This window comes from Saccoglossus kowalevskii, chromosome 21 (assembly GCF_978046115.1).
Source record: "Saccoglossus kowalevskii chromosome 21, keSacKowa6.1, whole genome shotgun sequence".
Lineage (NCBI taxonomy): Eukaryota > Metazoa > Hemichordata > Enteropneusta > Harrimaniidae > Saccoglossus > Saccoglossus kowalevskii.
This window is the reverse complement of record NC_140661.1, coordinates 26,218,437-26,245,049: the sequence shown is the minus strand read 5'-3', so window position 1 is coordinate 26,245,049 and position 26,613 is coordinate 26,218,437. Positions and strand designations below refer to the sequence as shown.

General features: G+C 36.8%; 2 protein-coding genes across 6 annotated transcripts in view; one reads left to right on the top strand and one right to left on the bottom strand.

The window, feature by feature from the left end:
* Positions 1–3,548, top strand: part of LOC100370274 (eukaryotic translation initiation factor 4B-like) — a 31,964-nt gene extending 28,416 nt beyond the window's left edge. For all 5 annotated transcript variants that reach the window (XM_085494888.1, XM_085494887.1, XM_085494886.1 and 2 more), the window contains 2 exons: positions 2,247–2,428; positions 3,465–3,548. In XM_085494888.1, the coding sequence (XP_085351014.1) occupies positions 2,247–2,428; positions 3,465–3,533 (251 nt within the window). In that variant the 3' untranslated portion in view covers positions 3,534–3,548. The remainder of the gene's footprint in view (positions 1–2,246; positions 2,429–3,464) is intronic.
* A 6,083-nt stretch (positions 3,549–9,631) lies between these two features.
* On the bottom strand, positions 9,632–19,197 carry LOC100368801 (uncharacterized). The gene is made up of 5 exons (XM_085494836.1): positions 18,905–19,197; positions 12,182–12,400; positions 11,029–11,238; positions 10,757–10,780; positions 9,632–10,193 (listed from the first exon to the last, which is right to left on the bottom strand). Exons 1-5 carry the CDS (start codon positions 18,999–19,001, stop codon positions 9,916–9,918), a joined length of 828 nt encoding a protein of 275 aa, XP_085350962.1. The 5' UTR covers positions 19,002–19,197; the 3' UTR covers positions 9,632–9,915.
* Between the last annotated feature and the right edge of the window lie 7,416 nt (positions 19,198–26,613).

The window sequence follows — 26,613 nt, the reverse complement described above, 5'->3', positions numbered from 1 at the left end:
TTTTGGACATGCCTTTTCAGTTGTCATTCAAACTTGGTACATAGATTATACATGTTAGGATACATGTCCATGACGATTTATTTCACAATTGGATCAAAGATGGCCAACTGGCAGCCATCTTGTTTTTTGAAAATGTCATATTTTGGACATGCTTTGTCAGTTTTCATTCAAATTTAGTACATAGATCATACATGTTAGGATACATGTCCTGACCGTCCATGAGTTCCTGAGTCTGTCTGTCTGTCTGTCCGTCCGTCCGTCCGTCTGTCTGTCCATCCGTCCATGCTTCAGTCTGTCCAGAGTCATATTTCAGAATCCTGTTGACCGATTCCCTTCATTCTTTGCATGTGCCTAGCACCTTATGTGGGACATATGCACATGCAGTGGTTTAGCGATTCGATTCAAAATGGCCGACTGGCAGTCGTTTTGTTTTTTGAAAATGGTGTATTTTGGACATGCCTTGTCAGTTGTCATTCAAACTTGGTACATAGATTATACATGTTAGGATACATGTCCATGACGATTTATTTCGCAATTGGATCAAAGATGGTCGACTGACAGGCATCTTTTTTTTATGCGGTATCTTGGACGTGCTCTGTCAGTTTTCATTCAAATTTGACAAATACATGTACTTTATACATGTTAGGATGCATGTCCATGACAATTTGTTTCAAAATCTTGTCAAAGCTGGCTGATTGACAGCCATCTGACTTTTTGGCCTTACTACTATATTTCCACAATTTATGTACCATTTTTATTCGTATTTGGTACATCATACATATCAGTGTGTTTCATAATCAGATCAAAGATGGCCGAATAACGGCTGTTTTAATTTTTGGCCATATTACTACTACACAGAACACCTGTTTTGATGTAAATAAACAATCTGTTGTATACGCCACTTGAAACTCAAGTTTCAAGAACACACTCACGACAACCCCAGAGGGGTTAATATGACGAGCACAAAGAGAACTTTCAAACATTTAACGGGGACTGTGTCATTTTCAATGACTTGTTGATGAATATTTTTGTCATCTCTGGTAAAAAGTGATATTTTTGTTGATATTTTTGACTTCTGGTTGGAAACCACAAGTCAGCCTAGAGGCTTGTTATAACTCTCTAGCAAACGGGGATTAGACCCCCAATGTAAGGTTAAGTAGGGATTAGATTCCTAATGTAAGGTTAAGTAGGGATTAGATTCCTAATGTAAGGTTAAGTAGGGATTAGATTCCTAATGTAAGGTTAAGTAGGGATTAGACCCCAATGTAAGGTTAAGTAGGGATTAGATTCCTAATGTAAGTTCAAACAGGGATTAGACTCCCTACGTAAGATCAAAGAGGGATTAGACTCCCTACGTAAGATCAAAGAGGGATTAGACCCCAATGTAAGGTCAAATAGGGATTAGACCCCCAACGTAAGGTCAAATAGTGATTAGACTCCCAAAGTAAGGTCAAACAGGGATTAGACCCCCAACGTAAGGTCAAACAGGGATTAGACCCCCAACGTAAGGTCAAACAGGGATTAAACCCAAACGTAAGATCAAATAGGGATTAGACCCCAAAGTTAGGTCAAATAGGGATTAGACCCCCAATGTAAGGTCAAATAAGGATTAGACCCCAAAGTAAGATCAAATAGGGATTAGACCCCCAAAGTAAGGTCAAATAGGGATTAGACCCCCAGCGTTAGGTCAAATAAGGATTAAACCCCCCAACGTAAGGTCAAATAGGGATTAGACTCCAAAGTAAGGTCAAATAGGGATTAGACCCCCAACGTAAGGTCAAATAGGGATTTAGACCCCCAAAGTAAGGTCAAATAGGGATTTAGACCCCCAAAATAAGGTCAAATAGGGATTAGACCCCCAATGTAAGGTCAAATAGGGATTAGACCCCCAACGTAAGGTCAAATAGGGATTTAGACCCCCAAAGTAAGGTCAAATAGGGATTAGACCCCCCAACGTAAGGTCAAATAGGGATTTAGACCCCCAAAATAAGGTCAAATAGGGATTAGACCCCCAACATAAGGTCAAATAGGGATTAGACTCCAAAGTAAGGTCAAATAGGGATTAGACCCCAAAGTAAGGTCAAATAGGGATTAGACCCCAAAGTAAGGTCAAACAGGGATTAGACCCCCAACGTTAGGTCAAATAGGGATTATACCCCCAGCGTTAGGTCAAATAAGGATTAAAACCCCCCCAACATAAGGTCATACATTGGGTCATATCATGAATATAATTTTGTTTGCTTCAGATGACAGAGGTCGTGGCAGAGGAGGAAGCTACGGAGACCGAACTCGAGATGATAGAAATAGAAACCGAGACCTGAGGGATCGGCGGAAAGATGACCACCCTGAAGCCAATGAACATAAACAGGACAAGCGAAGATCCCAGGAACCAAGAGAAATGCCAAAATATGAAGAGCCACCCCCTCCAGTAAGTACATGCATAAAGTAGAATATTAAGTAGCACCAAACAAACTTCCTCATATTTTGAGGTAAAATGCTACTTGTGAGGTTTTTACATGTCAGGCCTATATTTTGTGTCAAAAATCTGTCTATAATTAATCATTTTCAGTTTCAGTCAAGGAAAAGTAGTAGGTTAGTAGTAGTAGGCATGAGAGGGCCCTGTCCGATCTAGATGGAACGTTTCAAATTTAATTGTCCGTAGCCCATCGTTGAAGCAACAACGTCCAGTTTTCGAACAGATGAAATAATTTCAGCGGTTTCTTTACAGAATAATTCTGAATGAAATATAGAAACATCACATTCAATATTCAGGTTCTAGAATTTTGTTTATTGCAAAACAATTCAACCAGATTGACCCCACAATTTCCTTGCTGGAGTGAGTTCAAAATTGTTCCATTCAAACTGCACGTACATATACACAATGATTTCTCGAAATGCATACTAATTAGGTAACTTGTCACCAGTAAAAAAAACATTTTGAGCAATTTTGGGCAACAGTACTAGAGTGAAAAAACAATGTGCTTCTGCATTCTCCATGAATTTTGTAACTTTCTATGACCACGTATTCGTTAAAGGAAAAGCCTGTGGTTACTTTCAACAGTTTGCTGGAGTCTGATCAAAAACGTGTCTCAAAAAACACTTTTAGAACAATTTTTCATTGATTTTTTTTCAGCTCGTAATAATAGAATCAGTCAATTTATAACTACCATGATGGCTATAGTAAATCATTTTAGCACAGTTTTACTGAAAATGAGACGATAAGCTCAGCCAATAATAATGCAACCCTCCCCCGAGTCAGCGTGTGCCTGAAACAGCCATACTATTGCAGTTAAGTCAAAGCAGATATCCAAGGCAGAATTTAATACAGTGACAAATCCTGTCAACAAACAAGCTGCTCTCTGATTGGTCTGTTGATTTTAAGGTTGCGTAGCCAATCAGGCAGAATCTTGTAAAGTAGCCTTGGATAATCAACTATTGAATTCTACTGTTTATTTTTATTTCAGTCCTGGAGCCAGCCAAGTAAATTTTCAACTTTGATGGATGATGATGATGATGGAAATGCATCAAATTGAAAAAAAAAAAGAAAACGTTTCCCAAAGATTGATTCTTGTAATTTAAAAATATATCAACAGCTGTTGAGGGAAGACATTTATCGGTTGAGTCGTCAGCCATCTTGATTGTCACTTTAAATTTTGTGATTAGCATGTTGGGTTGTGAATTTATGTGATCTTTGAAATCTACCAATGGATGACAAGTTTACATTTTGACTTTTAGAAGCGTAAGTTGTATCATGTTTTGCGATTGGTCAAGTCATTTGATATTATAATTACCCAAGCATGACTATATAAGGAGTTATTATCTTGGCTATTGTTAAATTGTGATTGATCTTTTACCCTGCCTCATCCTTCCTGAAGAACAAATGCTAGCATCTGGAGTTTTACAGAATAACATATAACCTGTTTACTGATTGGACAATGTGCATTCACATATTCATTATTTGCTTTAACTGTCCAATGAGCAAGAAGCTTATATAAAAACACATAGGTTGTTCATGAATAGAACATTTCTTTTTGTATTTAACAACAAGACTGCCTCACATTATTGTTGTTTCTTTTCGTCTCGGTGCAAATATGGAAAAAAAAAAAATTAAAAAACGGTGAATTTGCTGTTGCCCACATTTTTTGTGTGGAAACTGAAAAAAAGTATTTTTCTACATTACAGTATGGTATATGTGCTTTTTTAGATGTTAACCCGTTGCACAACGTGGCAGTCTATGGTGGATTTCTGATATCAGAAACATAGTTAGAATATGATGTTTAACATGTTTATTTTGCACTCTTTGGTTTGCTTGGCAACGAAATAATTGCACCTAGTTTATAAAAACTGGTGACTTATTCACTTATTTTAAACTGTGGTGGGATATGATGGCATAAGTATCGTATAGGTTTACAAGATGAAGTGATCTGTTAGTTGAGTTGATTGCATGTGTTAAGTAAATGTACTTCATTAAATAGTACCATGACTCGCTTTATGCAGCTTGTATAAAACTAGCCGTTTAACACTATTGCTTCTTGTTACACTGTTCCTAAGCGACGATGTTTTGACCTTTGTTTTGAAAAAATAGTATTATACACAATATGAAACAAAATATTTTTGCAGTTTTCTAGTCTTTCAGTCTTTAACTGTTCATTTCAAGTCCATTAAATTTCAAGCAGTTTTTGAATTATTCACAGCCTAAGAAGTCTCATGAAGTACTTTCAAAATGCACAATTCTTATGTATCTTCATGTCAGTTGTTGATTTCAAAAAAATGAATGTGCATGCTACTTTAAAAAAAACATGGTGTTTTATAGGCGGGATAATAACTGTAATCAGTTCAAACTATGTATGGTTCACTTTCACATTCGGGTGTGGTTGTGAAAGAAGAATCAAAATAATTATAGGAAATCCTTATTTACATTAATTAAGGTTTGAGTCTCTAAATGTCTGATTCATTTTACTAAGTTATCGGTCAGTTAATTTGATTTTCTTATTGAGTTAATCACCTTGCCATCCCATCATCAATTCATACCTCTGCGACTCCACCCCCACCCCCTCCTCAATTCATACTACTGTTATTCCAACCTACCCCTCCTCAATTCAAACCTCTGCCACTTCAACCCCCACCCCCTCCTCAATGCATACCCCTGCTACTCCAGAAGCATTTGACTAGAAGACTGTTGGGTATCATATTCATAAGTAACTGAAAATAAACAAAAATAATAATTTAAAGTGTATTCTACTTATTGTAAAAATGTGTTAAATTTAATATAGGAAGTAGAAATCCACTTGGTTCTACAATTAAAAAAAATTAAAAAAAAAATTGCGAGTTCAGTTGAATCTGGTCTCGTATTTCTCCAGAACGATTTAAAAAATGTATCTTATTCTTGTATGAAAACCTCAAATTTTGAACAAAAAAATGTTCAGATGTAAAAGTTCTGATTTTTTAATCGTATAAGTTCATGTGTTTTAATTTTATCCTGTTATCTGATAATTGCTGTCATTGGCCAACTGTAACATTCTCTGAATCCTTCTTATGAAGTGTAATCTTTGAGCTGGTAAACAAAAATAAACTTGTCAAATTGAGGATTGTATTGTTTTATGCATTGTTCGATTCACAAGGTTATTCAATTAAACTGAGGTCACGGGTACTTCGTGACGGCCGTAGGTGGCTGACCACAGCCGTCACTACGTATCCGTGACCTCAGTTTAGTTGATTGTTTTGATTAGATGATAACTCGCATCAATTTCAAATTTTAACCAATAGATCATGCCGTCTTTTATCACGTCGTAGCTTAAAGGATGCCACGCGTGTGAAAGATGTATGGGTCTTGTATAAACAAAGATGGCTACTTTGACTGTTGCGCAGATCAACGTGTACAAACTGGGATGTTACCAAGCTTTAATTATGTATTTTAGGTGATTGGAAGGAATCGAAGGGGTCATCAGCGGTAATTAGCGCCAGTCGCACCCAGGTCAAACCTCGTACTGGTGATTTCCATTAGTAGAGCGCATTGGATTGTGGGAAAATCAATCAACACAAATGTCGCGCAGCGCGGCGACTGCAGCCCTTTAACTGAGTAAAACGTGCTCATGCGACTTTGCATTTGATATCCCATGCAAGTGTCACAAAGATTGGCTTTTTGTCATGCACTTGCAAAGATGCGTTTTATCCTGTTCGTGAAAAATGTGGTAATAAGAGGTTTGCTCCTGCTAGACATTAATTTTCCCATTGATGGTAAATCTAGCTTTTTATTGAGAGTTTATGCAACGGAACTTTTATCCACTTACTGGAACAACCCGAAATGGCCGCTAGTGGAGTGAGTGGTGTTCCTGGAACTTCACACGTGGTGGGTTGCTGTGGTATATCATTTTGTATGAAGATTATTTACAATATTTCACACTTTAACTTACAGATGATAGAGGGCGCTGTGTCAACTGCAGTAGAAATAGATGACTTTCCCAGAAGTCAAAGATACGGCTTTTCGCATGCGTGCACATGCCGTTTTGGGGTGTAACGTAAACTTGCACGGATGATATTGTGCTTCTGGGTGTACCAATGGATGCCAAAAGTCAGACCTGGTACCCATTCAAGAAAACCTCTAAACACGTACTTATTTTTGTGAAATTATACCCAAGAGATACCCAATATATATACTAAAACTATTTCCAAGTTGGAGATTCCTTTTTTACACTTTATATATTTTAAAATATTCGATCCTAAACAAGGTACACATGTATATGCATCAAATAACTAAACACCTCGTTTTTTTGGTTTTTTTTTACTTTTTTTTACTTTAGCTTCAGAGGAACCATCACCCCCCCCCCCCCCGATACAAATTCTGATTATCAAAAAGTTCTTGTTAATCTTAATAACTAAATGATCTCTGCAATCACATTCATAGCTTCCACATACCTGAACCATGCCATGAAGATGTTCCAGTCAATGCGCGGTGGTCGTCACGTGTTCGAATTTCATGTAAATAAACAATGTATTTTACACGCATTGTATACTAGTACGTCGCTATCGAACAAGACGCGGCACGACGACTGCCACCCTTTAATTTAAAGTAAGAGAAATTTACCACGACTTGATTACTTGTTAAATGAAGTTATTTATGTACATTGAAAATTGACCATACTTTACAAAGAAAGATGTAGGCGTGCTTGTCCAATCATTAAAGAAGATTGCTGATGATAGCATTCGAGCTCGCTCAAATGTTCCTGGTCAAGAGAAACACGGGTGGTACTGAATAAGGGCACTCAACCATTGCTATTGTCAGCAGTGTCTATTTCACAGATCTACCTCAACTGTGGCGATTCTGAAACAGCCATTTCTGTTTGACTATGATATTGATACAGAGGGGACACCTTTGGATACTGGACGTGTGGTCTAAATCTAATAACCGCCGCCTCTGTCTGGTTAATGACTTGGAATCACAGTTCCCGTTGCATTTTTTCCTTCAAGCGCCCTCTAGTGACGAGCTTAAGAATATACATGCATATGTGAAGTGAAAATAGTTTTTTCTATAGACGACTTTCCCTAAAGTAGCGAGACGAGGGTGCAAAAATACTTTTGGCTGGAAAAACAAACTTGTCGATAGATAGAAGGAATTTTATTTTTGTGACGTAGATTGGTACACCCAGAAGCACAATATTACGCGTGCAAGTTTACGCGCATGCGAAACGCCGTATCTTCAACGTCCGGACAAGTACGAGTAGTCTATGCGAAACAAAACAACAAATCGCGTGTCATCTGGGCAATTTTGATAAGTGTGAAATCGAAAATAAAAACAAAAATCAGTTCGGCAACCATTATGGGCGTTATAAATTAGGAACGAGGCAAGGCATGTGTTGCTTTTTGGTTAGCATGTTACTTTAGTTAGTGAATTCGTTGATTTAAAGGGTGGGTAGACGAGACTTATAGCGACATATACAACGCGGGCGTGTTTTTAACATGACATTTGAGCACGTGCCATGGGACGACCATCCCCCGATAATCCCGACAGTTATTTGGAGGGACAGACACAATTACATTGGAGGACTGGATGGTTAGGGCACCATTCCTTTTTCAGGGCGGCGGTCGTCGCGAGGCGTGTTCAAATTTCATGTAAAGAAACAATGCATTTTACACGCGTTGTGCAAGTCGCTACGAGTCCCATGTCGAACAGGACGCGGCGCGAGGACGATGTGGCTATACTATCACGATATATTAGCCTGAAATCCGGCCACTCGGTGTACACTAAAGGATATTTCAAGCTTTTGTCGACGGCATTTCGCCAAGATTTCGTTAAATCATATACTAGTATTGAGGCAAATCCACTAAAATGACATGTGGTTACTAACTAGTAGTCAACGCGTTTAACAATATTAAGTTTATCTGTCAGTTTGGTGGCTATTTCTTTGGTTTAAACACTTAAACTGCTTTGTAGAATTATTGCATGTCAACGCTAAATACAATATGAAGACTCATTTTACTTTTATTTATGTTATTGTCTTTGGTGGGAATCGAACACTATTTGTGCGTCAGACACAAATCTCGTGGTTCTCGATGAGATCTCTGCGGCCATTCGCGTACAAGATCAATTTGTCGACTGCATTACATCTAGTCAAACTCTCGCATCGTGATTGGTGGACGGTCAGATAGCGATGGCCCTGCTCTTGTTAGGCTGTTTTCATTCGATGAACTAGGGACGCTTTTAATGTCACAGCATTTAATGTCTCGACAAACTCCACTGAGAGTTTCGCATTTGTTTCAAATACATGACATAACCTTTTCCACCCCTAAACGGTTAATTGTCTCCAGTTTTAATCAAGAACACCTATGTTTTTAAATTATGAAATAAACATACATTATAATATGAGGTAGTGTTTATTAAACATTAATGTTTAGTAAATCGTGTAAATATGACTCAGCTGGACATAAAAGAAAATTACGGTACCTGAAATACTGGGAAATAGTTTAATCTAAACTACTATACCCTGGGAGGGCTCTTTCCATTAGAAAAGGTACGCGAGGATGTTCTGCCATGCGAGCGAGTTTTCCCCACCATGGGTTTATTCAATCCCATGATGCACTATGCAGAAATAAATATGACGTATTGATCACCATTATCGCAGAAGGATGCTGGATATACATTACGATATTTTACTGGACAATGCATCATGGGAGGAAGAACGTCGGAAAGGCTGCAACTATGTTGGTAGTTATTTCGCTAACTATACCTAAATAAAAGTGCTAGTGGTATTTGAGAAGTAAAAATAAAGAAAAAGTGCTAAAAATTGACGAAAATCATTCAGCGGGAGAGCGGAACAATACATTTTTTTCCAATCGATGAAAGGATTCTAAAGAATACGTTTCTTTTTCATAAAACGGACATTCCTCCTTTCGTCCCTATGACATTTCTCGAACCACCGCGAGCAACCTAATCTGTACTTCATTCAAAAGAATAACATGGGTTTGCGTAATTTTCCCTTTCACTGACTCCCTCAACTTAACATAAAGATAAGGTGAAAAAATCTGCATTTAGAAGTAAATTGAAAATAACTCACTCAAAAAAATAATAAAACAACATAATTCCAATCGAAACTTGTCCGGCAGTAAGCTCTACTAGTTAATCAATTACAATGTGTTAGTGGTGTATGTTACTAATTATCTTCACACAGAACAGATCTGATCTAATATAATGAATCATATGCACGTACGTACGCGGTCATTACCCTATTGTAAAAAAGGATAGGACAAAAAAAAAATACTCCCGAGCAAAGATTGTCATTAGCTCAGAGTGCAACAAAAAAAACTAAAGTAAACCAACAACAAAGTATATTTCCATTCCTTGCTAGAACATAAATATATATCTTTCTTTCTTTACAAGTTTTGTTTTAAAATTGTTTTATAGATTTGTAGCAAGTAAGTTTATGATGAGTTGCTCTTTTGTGCAAGCAGCTGTCTCAGGGAGTAAGCTTCTTCCTTCAGCGTTTCTAACTGCGATCGCAGGTGGGCGTTCTCTCTCTCCAGGTACGAAGCTCTGTGGCTAATCTGTTCTTCGCGATACTTCCTGGCGTCACGTGACCGCTTGGCAGCCATGTTGTTTTTCTTGCGTCGTTCGAAGTATCTATGATCCTTCATGTCGTCTGTGACTGCTTTTTTAGTACTGCGCCGTTTTGAGTGGTTCATCCTAACATGGGACATAACTGCAAATAAAAATTATGTTAATTTCATAATTTATGTTACGAAATCTAAAATGATGTGATCCCAAAAGATCGTTATTCATTCCCTATTTAAAATTATTTTGGGAAAATGTAAAGTGACTCGAATTAATACGTGTGTAAATTTTGTCATCTCGAGATTGCGCCGTGAAATTATGCATCGTGTAGTTTCGTAGTTGTCCTGTCTCTTGGAGTTTGTGATTACCAGTTCCCTGCCTCCATGATTACATTGTGTGAATGGGACTACAGGGGCTTGTCAACTAAAGTCGAATCCCCGAGAACTTGGGGGGTTTCGCCATCAGTCGAAAAGCCCGTGTGAAAGGAACCACCATTTCCAGGCTTTCGTTCTGGTCTCCGAACAAACAAACAAACAAACAAACAAACAAACAAAAACTCTCCCGCGGCCGTCAACGCATATTGGAAATGTAGATTTAGGGGGAATGGTGGGAAAACCATGCTTTTCAAATGGGCGTCATTATTCTCTTGACGACTGTTTGGCTCTTTATATTCAAATCAGCAAATAAAAATAGAATTTTATTATCACATACCGTCAAATGGATCATCTCCTTCACCTGGCAGAAAGAAAAAAATAATCACTTGTTTAGTTATTAAAATAAAACAAATGGTTGAAATAAAGCTAGTCTCAGATTTTTTTATTTGTCTGATTTAATTCTCGTTTAAAATCGGTAGAAGGTTATTGCCCGCGTTGATAATAGAGAATCTGGCCTGGTGCCAATTCAACAAATTCAACTACTTAGTTGAAGGACGAATACATTGGATAAGGAAGAATAATGCGTTTATATCAAGCCAAATCTCTTACCGTCGAATGATTCATTGTCCATTGGCGATATTGGTCCCGGTGCATGTGTATGCGTGTGTAAATGGACTTGTGGAGCGGTCATCATTAAATGGGGTGGGTGGGGCAAATGCGAGGGTAACTCCATTTGTTTTGTCTGGGATAACATTCTGATCAATCCGCTATCCCTGGCATTGGGATCGTCTATATTATGGTCTTTTTCATCAGCCGATACTGGAAAATATTAAAATAAAAATGTAATGAGGTATGTTGTTACAGGTCAATAAACAATTATACTACTGATTCTAACAGAGGGCGCATTCGTAGATAGTCACATATCGAACATTACAGATGCTAACGGTATATTTCAACGTAGATTACAATAACTGCAGAAAACCTTTAAAATATAATGACTGGGTGACGTAATGTTACATCGACCAAGCATTATCTAAAAAATAGTTTAATCTTTATCTGCTAGCAACAAGTGACAATTTGGAAGGCAAAATAATCCGCAATATGAAAATCGGTTATATAATATGTTGATTTCACACATGTTTCGTCCAAGAATAGTATAATTACTGAAAAGATGATGGTTCCAGTGTATTGTTAATTTATCGAATTGAAACTAACAATACGTACAAATGTTTAATTTATACAGTGCACCATGTGCAACATTGAAACAACGTAGGGTATTAACGAGAAGTAGTCCAAATATTCGCATTTCGTAAACATCCGCATACTAGATAGTATTCCTAATTAAATTTAAAGATGTTTAGGCCGACAGTGTAATTGAAATGTCGGGGATAGTTCCAATTATGCCCAATTAGGCTGTGAACGCAGAGATAAGCTCCGACAACTAAATGAGTGATAAGTGTCTGGGGAATAAGTCCTCGAGTGAGATTGTTGTTAAATTGAACAACAATACGTTGATTACTTTTTGTCAAAAGTGACATTGTCATCAAAATAGGAACCTGACATTGTGTAATATGACTATTTTTTCAGTTAATGATCATGTATTTTATTTACAGATGCATTAATCACAGACACGAATATACCCAAGGCAATTACACGCATATTCACAATAAAATATCAACCATTTTAACCAGTCTACGCAGACAGGGCTACATAAACGACATCATTTTGAAAATGACCTTGAATAATACAAAATAATAAGTACCGGGTGGTGTTGGTGGCAACGTGCCGGATGTCGATACGTCGGTACCACCTCTGTGGTACATCATCATTGACGATTGACCAACCATATTGGCAGGCAGTGGCGGCTGAAGGTTTCCTGTAGACGATGAGGTTGGTGGGTAGACAAATGATGGGTTGCCTTCTCCAGAAACTAAATAGAACGCTCGGTTTGTGTTCTGGGCTGCTATAGGGTATCGACCATCTTGAAACAAACAAAGAAAGAAAGAGAATACACATTAATAAATATCAGTATGAAGGAATATATAAGAGAATATTTTATTTACTGTACACGTTCTACTGCAACGAACACAGTATGATATTTGGAGATGGGGAACTGTTCAATTAAATTGCAAACTTCTTTAAATGGTTCCAGTTCGGCACCGGTGTGATGACGCATGTCATTGTCGAATATTTCAGTATAATGCAGATTTGTAACATTGTACGGAAATTGACCAGAGTAAGCAAGGTTTTTTTTTTTGCCAAACATAAATGAAAAGTAAAAAAAAAACACAACACTATTTTACGTATTACATTTGTATTTAAAATAAACGTGCATGCTGTTTATTTTTGCTATTTCTTATATTCAACTCATCAAAAGTCAGTGAAAATAATAAAAAAACGATTTGAATTATTTTACAATATTTGACTTGTCACAAACGACCGGGACAACCCAGCAATATCTCACAACATAAAATACCAATTGCAATACTATGCTATAATTCATCGAATATGTCGTTACTTTTTAGTTGACGTGAGCTCCGGGGTTTTGAATGCGTAGATTGGTCAAATAATTTCTTATCTAAGTGACACTCACGATATTCTATTTTATACTAATCTTTGGGGAAATATTTAACTGGTATAAACTCCAGCATCTCCGGCATCCGCCGATTATTATTGTCGATAGGAAATAAAGTCATCCAGACAACAAGGAGAGTCATGTAATTATGAGATAAACCGGTAATGCCACGATTGTCATAGTTAACCAAACTCTTGTTAATTTACAGTCAGTGAGAAAAGCCAAGCACTCGTAATATAATCCCTCCGGGCTATATTGCCCTTTCATTCATTGACCACAAACACCCGGTATCAATTAACAATTGTGCGTCAATCGGGTTGGAATCTCACGTAATACGGAGATTGGCCTTTAGTAGTTACACGCATGGTCGCCTGGGGCAGGTGTTATCGCAAGAATATCATTTTCCCAATAATGTATGATTTAGCATGGCAACACAAACTCTTAGAAACCAGCCCTAGTTACCATATCAAATTCTATTTGATCATACTGTCTATAGCCTTCATTACGATCTCGACTTTCTCGATCGTTTCAACTTCTGAAGGTAGCAAAAGGGAGCACAAGAAATAGGGTAATTGCGATTAGGACATTCTCCGTCTGTTACTAAGTATGCACAAGTAACTATGACAATATATGTTTTCAGAAAACTGGGGTATGGGAGAATACGATCGTGCGATATTACTGGAAAACCATTTAATTTCACTATTTTGGTGTTTTAAGCATATTCACTGTGTTTTACTTTTACGAATTCGCCAAGGAAACAATGAGTGTTATTGTTATTTTACATGATTTAATTTAGCGGACTTTACGCGAAAACACTGAAATTAAAACCCAGCGAATAATTAATATATTTACAGTAAGTTACGAAAGTTCTCGATAAAAAAGCTTTTCGTTCATTCTACGTGTTTGGTATTTCACGGCTATCTTACAAGATAACACATAAACTCTGGTCTTTGAATTGTTACGCTTTTTTAATATAGTCTGCCAAACTTGGCAGCCTTAATATCATAAACGTGTCATATTGTGATCATAACTCCAAATCAAAGACAAACATGTATAGTCAAAAGGTGACAATAGTCGCAACAGTCAAAAGGCGATTTTTGTATTTGGCCGCGGAGAAGAAACTAATGTATTGTCAAATGTACACTTTTTTGGTCATACTTTATAAATATACAAGTATCTGATCTACTGGGACTGTTATTCTGTGAAAAAAGGTGGATTGTCATCAAGAAACTGACAAAAATGAGTAATTTCAGCGGTAAGTGAGTGATAATTTGAACAAGATGGCGTATCGCGCCGCTGATGAGAAAACAGTATATGCAAATAAAATGATTTGTTTTCAGTCTCCCAATCAGGCTAATTATGTAAATGTCCGATGCATTGTTTTCAGTCTCCCAATCAGGCTAATTATGTAAATGTCCGATGGATTGTTTTCAGTCTCCCAATCAGGCTAATTATGTAAATGTCCGATGGATTGTTTACCCACAACTGGGTTATGGAAATCTTGGAGGGTTATTAGTTCCATGTTACAACAAAATAATGTCATACCTCCAAGGGGAGATAAACTGAAATTACGCACCAAATGTAACGCCCACAGTAAACGTGGACGAACGTCAAAAAAACAAAAAAAACATTACAATGTTACAGACCTGTATTGGATTTTTCTTTTTTTCTCTCGTCTTTTTTCTGTCGTAACTTTAAATTCGTAGTTATGATAACATGTAATTTTCAATTGTATCGTTGTTTGATATTTTTTATTGCCTGTTAATAACACTTTGGATTTAACATGTTATTCTTGTAATTTACAGCCGAGTATTCGTTTGATCAAATTATGAGTCTTCGTTAGTACACACTGATTACATTCATAATTGGTACGCATCGACGCACATCCGAATTTCGACCTTTTTGATCAAACGAATATTATTTCGTCTGTTTCAAACATAAAGAGCTTTATTTAAAATAAGTCGCAATGAAATGAGTTCATCGACATGCAGTAAAGAACACCAATATTTAAGAAAGAAAAAAACGTAATAGTCGTTCTTATTCACATTGCACATCTTATGATGAGGGGCAATAATGAACGAGAAAATGTAATATTCTTTGATACTTTTGATACGAATGCATTGAGTTATAATTTATTATTGAATTAGAAAGGTTTTTCTGTACCACAGAGATGAATAATTGTTTTCTGAAACAATACGCGTGAAGCAACGATCACTGTATATGCGTTTAGCGCATTTCAGTTTTCGTTACACGAATATTATACAGTATGATGCATATTTGTTATTTCATTGGTTATCGAATTGCAGTATCAAACTATAATATTAATACAACATTTACGTTTTCGTTCACATTTCGTCATCCATAGATAATTTAAAAAACTCGTAGAAATGAATTTGCGTGTGCGCTTTAGATTTAGTTTGTATTTCCCGGTTTTAAATGTTGGTAACATAGTTTAATAGTACAAGTGTTAGAAATGAAAATCTGTTGAGAATCACAAACAAATGTGTTGCTCCCGATTTGTATTTTATACTTAACTTGTTATTTTTATAATTATTCACTTGTTCCATTTTACATTACAACCCCCAATACGACGTGCATTGCAATTGGCATTCATTATTATCCATAAAAAATGAAAACGTAGTCAATTATTCATTAGTCGCGTTGTAATTAATACGCCAGTCACGGACACGCGTTTCTCATCAATGATTAACCCCAAGTAGCTTGTGTTTAATTAATAGGGGGCGACATTCGGGCGATGCGAATCTGCCAGCTAACCCGCCAACTGCTAATTAATAGCAAGCAAAAATAGAATCTGTATAGTCACTACTGATAAAGAAGCCCTTGATTGACTGCCCCGACAAATTACCGATCAGCCGGATAGCACCATTCGTTTTAATTTGAGTTACGTAGAATTATAGCCTGGGGACCGCGTGAAGGCAATCTGTTCACGATCGCCCCAACGCTTAAGATTTTAATTACAGCTTCGGGCACAACACCGAAAATCGTGTTGACTCTTGAATGTGTGGAAATTCCTCTGATTAAAGTACATGTACCATGGACACAAACTGGCGTAGTCTGAGTGATTTCTTCCTTTTTAAGTTTGAATTAAATATCGCGAAATCACCTGTAACCGCGAAATCACTGTGGTGGTTTCGCCTTCATCCCAAATATTGCAAAACTATTTTTTTTTACAAGTTTTCTATTATTATGATTTAACTGAAAAAAAATCTCACAGCTGGGCTAATCTACATAGACAGTAACATCGACGTTACCCGGCCCTCCTGTGCACGTAACTTGGTATTGTAAAAAGCATAATCTAACATAATGCACAATATAAACATAATTTAACACTATAAGCACTATCTTTTTACGATTATAGTAATAAATACATTGACATAAAAACGATTCTATGTTATTTAGTCGAACTATTAAATGTATTTCTACTCTTATTTACGTATATGTCAGCATTTTTTACTTTTTACTTCAAATAATTGATATTATTGAGCAACTAAAATAGTTCCTGTATTAGTTGCTAACGTTCCAAGTAGTTACTAACTGGCGTGAATTGTGTGAAAAGGGCTCTGATCGATCAACACAGGCTGGCCATGACTCAACCATGGAGGCACTTAAACGTTTGACATGCTAATTATGTAAGTGAATAAAAGCTGTCACCCCTAATAAAAACAATGCCTAAACCATAGTCACAATAAGAAAACGACGCTATAAATAAACAACATCAAATGTGTCAACGATTCATTTGCATGTATTCTTTCACTCTTTTGTTTTCGATCAAAACAAAACAAAAATTTAGTACGACTTTTTTCGCTCGCCACAATCGAAGTGTCACAAGATTTGAATGTTGCACTTTAAAATGTTTTGATGTTTGTTGAGATAACCCCCAAAAAACTATGCTAAATAGCTGCTACATTTTACAAGAGATGTATGACTGGTCTGTGCCCCATTTTGATCATCTACATGAGGCCCGAAGTAGGAAACTAGATGGTGGATGTTTCGTTTGGTAACTTTCAGTTGTAACAGCTGATCACTGAGATGATGCATTTCATTCACATCATTGTTTCGTTCACCAAAAGAAGCCCATTCACATTCGAGTATGAAAAATAAGTATCAATCCCGTGACGTGATGATCTTCTATGACCTTTTTTTTGTTAAATTGGTAATTAAAAATATCTATAATCCCCCTGTTTAAACAAATATTTGATACGGGGATTTATAAAAACCTGGTGTTTAAAAGTGTAATTACGCAAACAATTCATGTATACTGCCTTTCATAAAAGCTAAGCGTGTTGGATGTATTGCAATACTTTGGCGAAGATAATGTCGATAGTTAAGTATAAACACGCATATTTTGCGATTGTTTCGTTGCGAGCGTTATTCGGCAACACCGAAATACAAACGAGCATAAGCACATTGTGACATTTTTATTTAACCCTAATCATGGACGTCCATGTCTTAACCAATGTGTGTGCACTCTATTGAAAGATTGTAATCAAACCATAAAACTACGACACCGACTCGGAATTGGTTAGTAATAGGTTTCATCAATTTTGGCATGGTATGTGCAGTTAACATTTTGGTTTATAGAAATGACGGGTATATAATAACGTAGTAATTACATCGTTGTAATTCGGGAAACCTACAATGTAACTGACTTAATTCCAGTCCTTTCACGTCTATAGTAGATAGAGTTCAAGCTCACGGTCAGTGACTCCAACCCTTAATACTTTTGGTCATGGGCAAATAAACGATATGCAAATTAGGAAAGGCCTGAAACAAAACAAATACGAGTACTCGGAGTTTTATAACACTGCTGTTGGTTGAACCACTGCGTTCACTAATGACAACGAGTCCTGATGACTTCCTTGAACGAGATTCTCGTTTCAGAAATTAAAATATCTGCAACAATTTATGGAATGCCATGACAACACAGAGCTCTCGAAATGTGACTTTGATTATGTGTTGTTGGGGCGAATACAACTCATAAATATTCATTGAAAACCCGAGAAAGCTATGCAGAGACGAAATTTGCCACGCCATGGCTTCTCAATCTGGTTATCATGACTATAATTAACAAAATCCAATTATTGGTTGGAACCAAGACCAACTCATAATCAAAGTTGCATACTACAAGGCGCATTATGCTCGTTCACTTTTGGGAGCAATGACCGCAAGACCATTGACACTACGAAATGTTCTCTTTTTCTACCCCATAAAAAGCGGCTGAGGTCGCTGTCAGAAGCACATCGAAAAATAAGACAAACACGAATCTTTTAGCAACCAATACGTAAATACTAATAAGTATTTCGAGGTAATATTGTTTCCAGCAGCTGTGTTGTTCAAAATAAATAGATAAATAAACGCACCCCGCATATGGCTATCTTCCGGTCATGACATTCAATAGAGCAGTTGTCACCTAACATAGCCGCTCTCTCTGGCCACGGCGTTTGTGCGCAACCTTAAAAACTTAAAGATCTTGACAAGTTACGTAACATTTCGTAACGATTGAACCTTGCAAGTTGTTGTTATTACACGTGTTCATTTATAAGTCATAGCTGGACATAGGTAGGTCTCGGCTAAGATCATGTATTTTTTTTCAGGCACGCATTTGTGACGAAGCCGTGGTGACCAGTTCTTTAGAAGAGTTTATCGAGCAACGCCTGAGACAGCAGTCTCACTGCCTCGAAAATAATCGTTGGTTTCTCCGCAATGACAACCACTGTGAACGAGAAGCGTACTTTGCCAATTCGGGGAATCTATACAAGCGTATAAAATTTAAGATGTCTGTCAGAAAATCGAGTTTGATCCCAGAATAAACATGGTCAATAATGTCGGCAAGGGTGTGGTAGTGTGCGAGCCAGAAAACAGTTGGAAACCACTCTTTTTTCAACTCACCGTAAGCTGAAGCTTTCGCAAATGTGCTTATTGGAGGAATCTTCTGTTTATCTTCCTCGAATTGCTGCTGGAAATCGTAGAGTTTCTCTTCACTCATATTTGCGGACGTGAAAAAAGGTATTTGGCTTGGTGGAAATATTTCACGCCTTGGACTTAGCCATGCAGTGTATGATACTTTCTGCCCAGCTGGCCAGCATCTACTACACAGCTCATTTGCATAAATGATGTGCTCGTACTGTTCTCATGTAAATACGCTGACGTAATGGATTGAACGAGCAAAGCTATCGTCTGACCAATCACCGGTCAGTATATTTTCTAAGATACCACCCACTTTGAATGACTGACTTGGGGTGAGTGGGTTACGTACCATTGCGCAACTGCAGAACCTTGAACTTTGAATGTGTGCTCGTCAAAACATCACAGACAAGTTCACGATTTTCACAAAGTTGGTCCATACCCATATAGCCCCTATTGTTTATAGAGTCAGCTGAATAAAGTCTCCGGTAATGGTGCGTCTTCCTGTGGAGTTTTCTTGACCAAGTTTAATTCCCCACCCACTATCCAAGGGTGGGGGTAGAGGCTATAATGTGTGCAAACATCTGGAAAATGACCCCCTTCCTCGCAATGTCGGTGATCGGCTACCGACTTACAGGCCAAAATGTTTCCTGTGTCGAGTCACAGTGTCGAGTGTTTCCATACGTGTGCTCACAGTCCCTCTGGACTGTGGTGTGCTCGACCGTACATAACTCCGGATTGCCCATATCATACAGCTCTTGTCCTAAACCATGGAAGTACCTCCATGCCTAAACTAAATAACACTTTTATTCCTGGTTTTATTCCACATATCCAATATAATAAACATGCAATTCATGGTAACTGTATTATTTCACCACTGCTGACAGTTAAGCTGTATTCTAAACAAATCATTATTATCATTTATGAACCAAAAAAGGAATGTCAAATTTTCTTCAAGGCCATAATAAAGTATTATATTCTATTCTGGAGACATGATCTGTGTTTCTCACCATTTTCAAATATATTTTAAGGTAGAGATGCAATTTACCGGACAGGTATTTTAATTAGTTAATTAGGAAACCAAGATGACCTCTCTTGTCCACGAAACTATATATTTTCGGAAAGCTTATTGTATGAATTTTAAAATTTTGTTAGTATTTTTTTTATGGACAATGTAGTTTGAAATATGCACAAAAATGTTCTTTTTTGGTCAAAAGTGATTTAAAAAAAATTAGCTTCTAAAACATGCTTCTGTTTCCTGTCAAAATTGGTTTACGTGTACATCTGTTTACTATGAAGAAAGTGCCGTCTTGAAAACTGACTGCCAGTTGTCAATTTTGCAGGGCAGCAGCTCAAATTTGACTACTTCAAGTTTATGCATAAATTAACATCCAGGCTAGTTGTCTGTATGACTGTTGTAACACTGTTCAACCAAAAACAATGCCCCGACCAGGGCCCGACGGCGTTTTGAAGATAAACACATTGTCAATCATTTGTGAAAATTTCAAAACAAAAGGTCAAAGCGTCTAGGAGCTATTTTTTTTAAGTAGTGGGATGTGCACTAAAAACGAAGCTGAGATAATTGCTAATTTGCATAACAATTCACTCAGTAAGAAGTTTGCTAATGCTCATAATTAAAATGGCTGTAACAGTTCCAAATTTAAATGTATTATCGTTTTGTATAAAGTTAAATATTGTGCATTATATGGAGATCCCGTCATTCCTGTTTTTCGCCATGTCTCTGTTTTATTATTTATGTACAGCCCTGCAAAATCTTGCTAAGCAATCAAAAGAGAAAATGTTTGTACCTGTTATCTATATTTTAAAATCGTCTTTTGTCTATGTTCCACTATTCACAATTCTACAAAATGTTAACAGTCTATAGCCAAGACTGTTTGGATAATAAAAGCAAAGGAAAAAAACCTGCATCTCTAGCTTAATTTATGTAATTCTGAGAACAATTTATCAGTGTGGTACATAATGTGAAAATATAGCTGGACGTTTTTGTCGACTAATATCTAACTGTCGAGATGTTTTTAGTTTTTTGCGCATGTACGTAGCATGATCGAATATTCTATCATTTCATCTTGTGTATTAATTTGGCATCACTAAGGCTATGATTACATAATAATGGATTTAAAAATTATGACAAAAACGCACATCAAAATGTTATTTCGATAACTAGAATTACTGACTACTCAGATTGTGAATGTAAACAGCTTTGCTGTTACGATGTTCTTGCAATGCATCTTGTTTGATATAGACGGATGGAACCGTAATACCAAATACTTGTATATTCTAACACGTAAAAATATACTAATATTATTGCGCGAAATACTAGTAATTAATTAATTAATAATTGCGTGCAAAAAATATTTTTTTTTTTATTATTTGTATTATGAAGGGCGAACCAATATTAACAATGATCATCGATATGTTATAACTCAAGGAAAGTTAATTTGTTCGTTACTGGGTACAGTAGCATTATTTTGTACCGGAAGGATGACACAATGTTCGCGTTAAACACGACTCGTACCTGGTATTTTTTTTCTAAATCTATGCCCGTCCCTCCCCGGGAATAATGGTAAACCCCTACGTGTCATCAATCGTCCACTGTCGTAGAGGGACTATGTAGCCACGAACTTGACAATGTTAGATAACGACATAGGTACAACCGCGGTCCGTCAACACGTGTGGTACAACGAAAACAATAATTCGTAGGACAACAATGATATATGCAGTCAATGGCGATGTCTTCGGCAGTCAATGTCAGTTTATTCGGCCACCGTTTCCTTGGAAACTAGCTTGTGTTTTATCGTGTCCACGAAATCGTGGGATTCGATGTAATCTGCATTTTTTAAAATAATCTTTTTGAAAGCAATGCTATGCTAGTACATATATTTGCATTTTTTTTTATTTAACAAAGCCTTGTATTTTCGGACGGAACAACTGCTTTTGAAATGGCGGACTGGGTTTCCAGTATGGCCAACGTCGGTTTACTTTAGGCTCAGACTACTATAGTGGTAATGAAAATAAATTCATATTATTACTAAGTGATGAGAAAATGTTAGGACAATATAAAACAATATAATATTTAATATATGACAGCAGCACCTTCATTAACTAAGCCAGTCCCACATTCCTTGTAAACAAATTATTCTCTTTTTTTTTTCTTTATGCTTTTTGTTTCTTTACTTTTCATTTCATGTAGTAATAAATGAAGTAAACACGACTTTTGCGCTCAGTCGGACAAGCACAGCAGATACAGTATTAGCTGGTGGCACGTGGTATAATTGTATCTAAACTGGGGTTGAATAACCTTTCAAGAGAAAACTGAGTTTGAAGTCAGACAATTTGGACACTTCCTGAGTAGATATGAGGACAACTCAACGTACACATAACATCGTAACTTTCTATTTTGTATAAGAAAAGAATTATAGAAATCGAATACTAATGAGTCACCGTGAATGTCCACGAAGCATTGCGCGATTGTGAGTTGCTGTACTTGTACGATTACATTTTAAATGCATTGTGATACGTACACCATAAGAGAAGTATTACCTCACCACTCGTACTTGTACGGTTTCGTTTTCAATGCATTGTGTTACGTACACCGTAAGATAAGTATTGCCTCACCACTCGTACTTGTACGGTTTCGTTTTCAATGCATTGTGTTACGTACACCGTAAGATAAGTATTGCCTCACCACTCGTACTTGTACGGTTTCGTTTTCAATGCATTGTGATACGTACACCATAAGAGAAGTATTACCTCACCACTCGTACTTGTACGGTTACGTTTTCAATGCATTGTGTTACGTACACCGTAAGAGAAGTATCACCTCACCACTCGTACGATTACGTTTTCTATGCATTGTGTTACGTACACCGTAAGAGAAGTATTGCCTCACCACTCGTACTTGTACGGTTTCGTTTTCAATGCATTGTGTTACGTACACCGTAAGATAAGTATTGCCTCACCACTCGTACTTGTACGGTTTCGTTTTCAATGCATTGTGATACGTACACCATAAGAGAAGTATTACATCACCACTCGTACTTGTACGGTTACGTTTTCAATGCATTGTGTTACGTACACCGTAAGAGAAGTATCACCTCACCACTCGTACGATTACGTTTTCTATGCATTGTGTTACGTACACCGTAAGAGAAGTATTGCCTCACCACTCGTACTTGTACGGTACGGGCACCATACATGTATTACAATGCTGTAAAACTATTTATTTGAATTGGTATTTCATTTCACTATTTTGAGCATATCCACTGTGTTTTGAAGACTACAAATTTGCCAGTGAAACAATATGTTCTATTGTTATTTAACACTTGGATTTACTTTTTTGTATCACCCAAATAATTCAAGTGGTATCATATTCGAACTTTAAATATCGCCTAACACTTGCCAGGAAACACTCGCGTAACTTACAATGAATATAATCCGGTCTATCCATACAGGCTGTCAATTCGTCGTCACGATGCTGATGTGTATTTTTCAGCTAGAAGGGCGTATGTTTTAATTAGTAAAGAACTTTCAAATCATATTTTTTCAAATCACAATAAACTTTGTTCTACAAGTCAATTTTTCCATACTCTGAAAACTGCAGTATCCGTACTCGGCGACAAGATTGCATGCATGTCATGTGATCTCTAGTGAATTGTTGTATAGGCAAATTCCAAACGCAAATACTTAGAACGTGGAAAACATTACAGCCCTTATGGTGTAGTCCACCAGTGACCGGCCTCCTAGTGTTTTAAGTCCACTTCATATTAGAGAGTTTAAGATTTGCGTACGTAACGGGAACGTAACGTGATGTTCTAATTTCGTTTGCGTTACGTTCTCGGGTGTCAGAAAACGATTAAGTACAAGCGCCCACAACGGGAACGTAACTGAAACCAGAACCATGTCAATCCGTCTCTCATTTGGCAACAATAACTACCTAATAAAATTTGTTATGTCATTTCACGTCCGGAATCAGAATTAGTAGTTAGTTCACAGACATTTGACAGAGCTCTCACTATTTCCATCCACTCTGCTGAGGTCCTACGCCTGTTTGCCGAATCCTCTTTCAGCAGATCAATATCATGCGTTTTCAGTGGGTATAAATGTCAGCTAAAATGCATCCAATATTTCTTATTTCATCATAAATATTCAAAAACACTCTAAAATAAAACGTTTTATCAATGTCAATGAATTTTATTCAAAATTGACAGCGAGAAAAGCTCTCGGAAATCAACTACGAGTCAGTCACCTTGATCACGTTCAAAACGACTGCCGAACGACCAGGCAACCGATGACGTCATTGATTCGCGCGGAGGTCATGCACAAAGCAGTGACGTATCCGTTCTCGTATGTAAAGTAATGACTATCCTCGGGGGCGGAGCTACGTCACAGACGTTTCACGTTGCCAAGACGCGCACCACTGTACATGGCTCTGTGCGCGCTGCTGTGGAACGCCGGTCGAGCCGGTGAAAATTCGAGAAAACAACACAAACTCAAATTTAAAGTAATCGCGAACAACCAAATTTATATATGTTACACACGTAGGGCTAATTTTGTTACACTGTTCAGAGGAGTCTCAACAATCATCCCAAAGTACCGTTTTATGCGAGTTTTGGGCCTTTGTTTTCACCGCCGCCGGTTGCCAGGCGGTGAAAATGCCCGGATGTCCACCCCCGACGATACTGGCATTTATGAATTTCTTCAGCATATCCCAAAATATAATCGTCAGAAATGTGACCAATCATGAAACGAGGGAAGAAATAACACTCATCTACGTATAAGTGTTGTACATCTAAGGTTAGTGAGATCGCCGATACCCACAATGCACCATGACCATTGATACAAGTCTTGCCCTATAGCAGCCAAGTGCTACTGTGACATCAACATGGACTTATATGGAATGGAAGCAAGGTCATTCATGACGTATATGGATTGGAAGCAACATAATTGTGTTTAGTTGTGTTGTCATCTTCTAGAATATAGCAACATCTTTATTGTTGGAAGACTAAAAATGCTTTTGAGAATTTCAGTAAGTTAGAGGGTTGAGGCACAATATTTTCATTATACCCGATCTATATGTAATCAAAAAAAAAAAATAATTTAAGACTGAAGAGGTATACAGTTTCGACAAATTGTGTCAAATCATTGTGTCAAATCAAATGCCTTAAAAATATTTGTAAGGTGCAAGGTCAAATGAATGTACATTTTTTTTAACAGTTTGCATGATCTCAAAATGTAACAAAAAACAATTTTAGTTAATACATATAGATAAGGTGATGGTCAGCATACCCACTGCAGGCAATCTGATTCAAGTATAATTTATATGAGCTTTTAGAATTTTTTCTTGTGCTTGTCACAATCAAATCATTTTACATTACTTCAAATCAAGGTTAAAAACATCAAAATCGGGCAATAATGCATACCGTGACTGGATATTCAAATGACCTCTAACCACATGTTCACATAATGCTGTAGAGTAATATATCGATGACAATATATATTCAATATAAAATTTATCACACCACATGCCGTATCTGTGGGTAACCAGAATGACTTTGGGGAAAATATTATTATTTTTGTGATGACCCACAGCCACCCTGAGAAACAAACCATATTTCTTCTATACCCGGTATATGAGAATCACATTTGCAATAAAAGTGCATATAAACCAAAACTCACATTTGTTGTATACTGAAACATTAACATATTACTTATTTTGACCACCTCTGAAATTTTTACGCAAGCAGATTGGATACTAAAAAGAATACCCATGGTATGTTTTTTTCTTCATGGCCAATGGATAATTTCACTTGAAAACATACAGTTTTAGCAACTAATAATGAAACCTTTATTATCAAGGACCATATAATGCAATATACAACGTTTTGTACAAAGAAATTAAAATATTTTACTAAAGTCAAATGATTATTGTCATTTCATGACTGTGATAGCTCCGTAAACATAAAGCAGTAATTTATTTTACATTTGCATGGCCTCTTGAAATCACATGCCTCGCATTCAAATTAAAAGGAAATAGTTTCTTAAACACTAAATGTTTTTGATATTTTATTGAATATGTTTCACATCTGGGCGAAAAATAGGAGTAGCTAGACTTGTTTCTATGGAAACATATTTTTTTTTGTGATGAATACTAAAAGAGCGACTAATTAGATTTTTCAAAATCTATACCTTACATTGTACTATAATAAAATAATTGCACCCTTATTTGCATATCTCAATAGGATCTAATACTTGATGGCTCTGGTCATTTATAATATACAGTCATCAGTGTATATCACCTCAAAACAAATATAATCAAATGACTAATCAAAATGTGTTGATTCAGCCCTTCTCTGATGAGATTTGTCAACAAATTAAATCATCCTTATTTAAAAGAGCAGTCGATAACTAGTTCTGATTGGTTACTGAAGCCATAAGATCTGAAGTAATTTGCATACTAGGAAGATGATCAGATGTAGCTATAAGTGGTGTATTCTGGTGACTGAAACGGAAGATGTCCAGAGCTTTCACTTATATTGGATTTTAATCCGACTGAATACATTTGTTCATTTCAAACCACGAAAATCACCAGCTTTGTTACTCCTACAGCTACCGGTAGTATGAAAGTAAATAAATGTCTTGCATAAGCAACTAAAAGCATCCAATTGAAGGGAGCA